Genomic DNA, 6,251 nt, shown 5'->3' with positions numbered 1-6,251 from the left:
AACTTCAACAATTCATAATTTTTGTTCTATTTATCTATTACAGGTGAATGAACTATCATTAGCTTTGGAAAGCTATGTATCCTACATTTCTTTTGGTACCAAGTAGGTCACCTAGTTCGGTCTGTACCCTACTTTAGGTCTCCCACAAGACAAGTGGTGAAGTTTGAACCCATCGATATTCAAACAGATTTTCCTAATTTTACAAGCCGTTACTCAAAGCTCTAAACAAGAAAGTTGTATATGGGATCCATAACTTTCCAACGGCTACTAGCTCATTTCGTGGGATGGCCATCATGGCCTGAGTTGTTCTGAAAAGCTATCCAAAGTGGCGGTTTAAAAAATGAAATGAAGCAATGGTAAGTTAGAAAAATCATAAGTTGGCTTTGATTCATGAAATAAAGTGAATCGAAAGCCAAAAGTGTAGCCCAAGACGATGTACGTCTATCCATCCCAATTACCCAAAACCCGACCCAACGGGTTGAGATGACCAATTGACTAGGGCGAAACCAAGATTTAGAATCTACTTGAGTTAAAATTTTATTTTTTTAATGACTGTAATATTAATTTTTTTTACATTATTACAAGGCTAGAATATTATTTTTTTCCTCATTAAAATTGACTTTAAAAAATTGTTGAATTTCACAATTCCCATATAATATATATATTAAGAAAATTATAATTGAAATATGAAAAATATAAAAATAATTCACATATACATAAATATCAATAAAAAATTACAAGTAAAAAAATGCAACCTTAAAATTTATATCAGCACAGTAAAAGAATGAATTTTAATATATAACCAATATAATACAAAGAGAATTAATTTTAATCTAAAATATTAGCATTTTATTTTAGAAATAAAATTCAATGTAAAAATCATTCCTATAATTTTAGGAATAAAAATTCGATGAAAAATCCATTCCCATCATTTTAACAATAAAAATTCCATGAAAAAATCTGACATGTCTTTTGTTTTCCTAAATAAAACTCTTTTTATTTAATTAATATTCAAATTTAAATATTTGTTTTATTTTATAATGTAACAGGATTTTATGACAACTCTAATTAGTTTTGATTATTCTTTAATTTATTATATATATTTGTTATTCTTAAATTGATAAATAGATCTTACCGAAGAGATATTTATTTGTTAGATAAAATTTTAAAAAAATTAACACCAACAATTGAGATTAATTTTTCGGTAAAAATCCCGTCTGAATGGAACTGGTTACGCCTAATCGTACTGCCTTCTAAAAAATAAATTTTCACTCAACGAGTTAGTGACTTAAATTTAGCCTAATTTACTATAATACCCTTCTAACCACTTATATTAAGCACCCTTTTATTCTCATAACTGGATATGATTTTTTGGATACCTATCTAGTTCTAGAGAGAGAAGTAACCGCTATCGGAAACCGCTCGGGAGTTTGAAAGAAGTTGATCGCCGGAGCTCGGATTCTTCTCCAAGAACTCTTTCTCAAAGTTTCAGTTGCATCCAATTACTTGAGGTAATATTGAAGGATTTGTGAGGTCCTAATCTCTATATTATTCCTCCATTTGATTCTAAATCGTTTTCATTCGATTTTTCAAGTTTAATTCAAAGTTCTTGCAATTTGATTCTTGATTATCCTTTAGTCAGTAGAGGTACGTAGGTTAGAACATTAACCTAACAATCCTAAATGAGAACGAAATTAGTTTAGGACGCTTCTTCCTTAATTACTAATCGTCTATTATCGGAGATATAAACATAACAAACTTTGACTTTTGAACGTTAGCCCTGGATCATATCACTAAGAAGATCAGTATTAGAAATTTCAATAAAATCAACAATGAATAATGAAAAGAAGATCAGAGTTGTAAGCAGGACATGAAAAGTCTTGAGTGGACGTCGCTTGTGAAGTTGCGATTTGTGATGGATGTAAAGAAACTTGGTGTCGCCAAATGATGGAGCAGACAACAATATAGATGAAGAATGAACGAATATAATGTCCGAGCTCTCAAGTCTTTTGACGATGATATGCAATTAATGCTTCTAAATCAATGTTAGAATGAGGTTTCGTAGATGCTCCGGCGGTGAAGTTAGATGACAGTTATTCTCGGCCGAAACGAGTTGCTTCGACTAAATCTATAGCTCGTGAAAGTTAATGTGATACAGAAAACAATCACATCATCATTGTTGTTGCGGGTTATAGATTTAGTCGACGGGTTATAGATTTAGTCGACGCGGCTCGTTTCGGCCGGGACTGTCATTTAAATTCATGGTTGGTAGTATATGCATAACCTCGTTCTAACATTGATTCAGACGCGTTAATTACATATCGCCGAAATACTTGAGCTCGGACATTATCTTTGCTCTTTCCTCATATGTAGCGTCGTCTGATCCATCATTGACGGCACCAGATTTATTTCCGTCTATCACAAATCGCAGCTTCATGAGCGGTACTTTCTAAAGACTTTTCATCTTGCTTACGGATCCAATCTTATTTTTCATTATTCATTATTGTTTGGGAAACTCACTAGTATTTATGTTCATTAAAAATGTATAATGAACATAAATAATCATCTTCATCATTGTCAAACAAATGAAGTAAATACTAGTATACATTAATCCTAATTAAGGAGTGAATCAGGAGTGAAAGCCTTTTCCATTTTTTCTGGAACCGAGAATTTTTATTTTGGTTAACCTTTATTCCAGAAAACATTCACAATGTCAATTAGTTAATAATTTGATGAAATTATTCGTTATAATGTTTGTTACTTCAATTTACTATTATTATACTATGTTGTTTGATTTTATAAGAGTAAATGTTTAGATAATGTATTTTTAATAATATTTGAATGTATATTTAATCGATGTGTTATTTGATTGTAGTTTGTAATTTTGTAATTATATTATCTAATATAATGTTTATAGATAATATATTCTTTAAAAATTATGTATATAAATAACAAACCTAATATATATATATATATATATATATATATATGAAAAATGATAAACTCAACGAAATATTCAATAAAAGTAAATCCACGAATAACGTGGCATAACACGTGGGTAGGAGAGAATTTTCAAATGTCCTAAAACGGTAATTTCGGGTTCCGAAACGGTAATTTCAGGTCCCGAAACGGCTATTTTGAGAACAAATTTTTTTTCTTCCCGAAATGACCGTTTCGGAACCCGAAATGAGTAGTTTTGGGACTCGAAATGAGCGGTTTCGGGACCCAAAACGGCCATTTCGGAAATTTTTATTTTTTTTATCGAAATTGCCGTTTCAAGTCCCGAAATGAGTGGTTTCAAGATCCGAAATGAGCGCTTTCGGGACGTGAGGATACATAGCAGGCCACGTCGAATTCGTGAACCTGCTTTCCTTAATTTTATCAATCATATATATATATATAATATTTAAAAAAATATATTAATAATTATAGAAAGTTATGTATAATAATTTAATTTAAAAAAATCAATGTACACGTCATAAATAATCCAGCCAATAGTAGTGAAGAAGGAAGCTCATCCTTTATCCATATTTCCCTCCACAACCTTCTTCATTTTCACTACCTATAGCAAAGCTGCATCTTTTTTCTTTCATTCATGGCGGCCATGAATTCCAACATCCTCACCTTCAATTATTCAGTCTCGTCAACAGAACCCACCTCCAATCTCTCTCCCACGCTTCCATCATCATTAATATCACCATCCCCTCTCTCTACAGCTATAGTAAAATGCCCAGGAATCAGATCTCAATTACAGACTAGGGTTTCTGATTCCAACATCTCTATTGCTAATAATAATGGAAGAAGAAGAAGATCTGCACTCCTCAGCCTTGCCGGCGTACTCTTCACCGTCGTTACCACTACCTCGTCAGCCAACGCCGGAATCAGTAAAGCCAATAAGGTAAATCAAAATATATCTGAATTTAAACCTTGATTGAAATGTTGTGAATTTTTTTTAATTCAAGATTGATTAGGTAATCCTTAGCTTATAAAATTTGATAATTTATTTGATTCTCATGAAGGTGCTTTTTTCGCTTTCGAGTGAGGGTCGTTCTTCTGTAGCTTTCGAGTTAAGAATGACTGTGCCAGATCAGACCCCGGAAGAGGCGGAGGCCGTGGTAAAGTCCGATGCGGATAACCTAATTATGGGCGTGAAGGATCTCGCAATGATGGCAAATTTGGAGACAAGAAAAGAGAAACAAAAAACAATGCGGAAGAGTGCGGCGGTGCTAAAGCAGGATTTGTATACTATAATTCAGGGAAAGCCTGGAAAAGATCGGCCTGAGCTCCGACGACTTTATACAGTATTGTTTAATGGTGTGACAAATTTGGAATATGCCGCTAGGGATAATGATGTTGAAGGAGTACAAATGTTTATGGATAGTATAGTGAGGACACTTAATGAAATTTTGTCTAGAATATTGTGAAAAATAAAAAATATTTTTTATTTATATTGTTTTATAGATATTTGAGTATTTTTTGGGATTTGATATTGTGAGTTTAGTTTTAAGAGATTTATTTGAGTTTTAAATTTTGAATTGTGTTATATATGGTTTGAATTATGAAAGAATTTTTGCTTCTTACATTATTTTGTAGTATTTTTTTAAATTAATTTATTATATTTATAAATTTATTTTTTTCTAACTATTTACACCCATCACACAATTTTTAATACATTCAAATTACATTTGGAGGTTTTGAAACCATGTAACTCAAAAAATTATTTAATTTAAAACACAAAAATGTTTAAATTGATAAATTGTACGCAAAATTATGTTGTTTTGAAATTCTATAAAATAAATAAATAAATACCAAATATACATTCTAGGGTCGAGGGTGTGATTTTTTTGGCTTGGGTTGATCCGGAGATGTGGAGTAGATCTACACGTTTAATACCCGGCTTGCTAAAGAAAATAAACACGCTAAAGGTTGAAACTGAAAGTAAAGAGAAATTACAACTATGAAGAGAATAATTATGGTATTTCTCGTGATGGTCATATTATGGTTAATACGGGAAGCCATACAATAACAATGTATTACCATAACAATTGAATATATAGGCTCTATAACAATGTATAATATATTTCTTATTTAAATATGAATTTATTTTGGTGAGTTTTTTTTTTTTGTTTAATTCTCATTTATGGATTGATTTTGATCAACGAGTGAGCGATCTTTAATTGAATATAAAAATAAATTAAATAAGTGAAAACGATATAACTGAAGATGGGAAGGTATAGTGTAACGAGATGTCTAATTGTCCATTCTCGATATAACTCAAGCCTCTCACAGTCATATTAAGAACTAATAAATCATCTCATTATATACTATTCAATAATGTATTCAAATGAATTTAACTTAGAATCTATCAATTTGTTTAACATCACATCAAAATAAGTTAAGAGTATTATCTGCATAAGAAAAGGAAAATCAAAGGCAAGAATATGCTTTTGACAATATATAACAAGGATGCAATCCACATTAAACACAATCAAAATTAGGTATTCATCTCCTATAAACGTTAAACTAATTAGAATCTATCCATTTGTTTAACATCACATCAAAATAAGTTAACTTTTTGTGCGAAACCAGTGATTGTGATCTAGATACTTTTTTCTAAGTTCACTGTTGTAGTGGTTTTATTTTGTAAATCATTGCAGGTTCCGTTGTACCCTGAAAAATAGTCACCGACGAAACTCTCCAGCACAAACGGGAGACAATGAAATTGTTTTAAGGAACTGTGATTTCACATGCCATAGAGAAAACGAGAAGACTTTTTTCATTTTATTAAATAATCTATTGTATATGTTCTATTATCATTATATTGTATTCATATATTATTCACGTGTAATTGTTACGAGATAAGATTACCAACAATCTTAAAATAGTCTAAAATATTACTTATCTCATATTTTTACACATTTTTGGTTTTATTTTAGAAATGACTACCGAAACACCTATTTCCAACATGAAGATGTCGGTTCCTGTTAACCATCTAGATAAGCTAGAAAATTTTGATGGCTCAAACTTTAAGAGATGACAGCAAAAGATATTCTTCTACCTCACGACTTTGAGTTTCACACAATTCCTCACGAAGGATCCTCCCACTCCTAACATTGATCATACCTAGATCTGGCTTCATCATTGGATGCAAAATTGCTTCCAAAAGTTAATGTGCAAGCGACTTCGGCCATTGATGTTTGACACCATTCATATTTTTTATGTATAAATTACGTATTGAATGCTTTGTTAAA

The 6,251-nt window shown here is 31.1% G+C and overlaps 1 protein-coding gene across 1 annotated transcript; it reads left to right on the top strand.

Moving 5' to 3' along the window:
* Positions 1-3,356: 3,356 nt before the first annotated feature.
* Positions 3,357-4,521, top strand: LOC124944848 (psbQ-like protein 3, chloroplastic). The gene is made up of 2 exons (XM_047485195.1): positions 3,357-3,910; positions 4,002-4,521. Exons 1-2 carry the CDS (start codon positions 3,596-3,598, stop codon positions 4,422-4,424), a joined length of 738 nt encoding a protein of 245 aa, XP_047341151.1. The 5' UTR covers positions 3,357-3,595; the 3' UTR covers positions 4,425-4,521.
* Positions 4,522-6,251: the final 1,730 nt, after the last annotated feature.

The sequence above is a fragment of the Impatiens glandulifera genome, chromosome 1 (assembly GCF_907164915.1).
Source record: "Impatiens glandulifera chromosome 1, dImpGla2.1, whole genome shotgun sequence".
Lineage (NCBI taxonomy): Eukaryota > Viridiplantae > Streptophyta > Magnoliopsida > Ericales > Balsaminaceae > Impatiens > Impatiens glandulifera.
The sequence above is the reverse complement of the archived record's forward strand: the minus strand, read 5'-3'. Positions and strand labels throughout refer to the sequence as shown.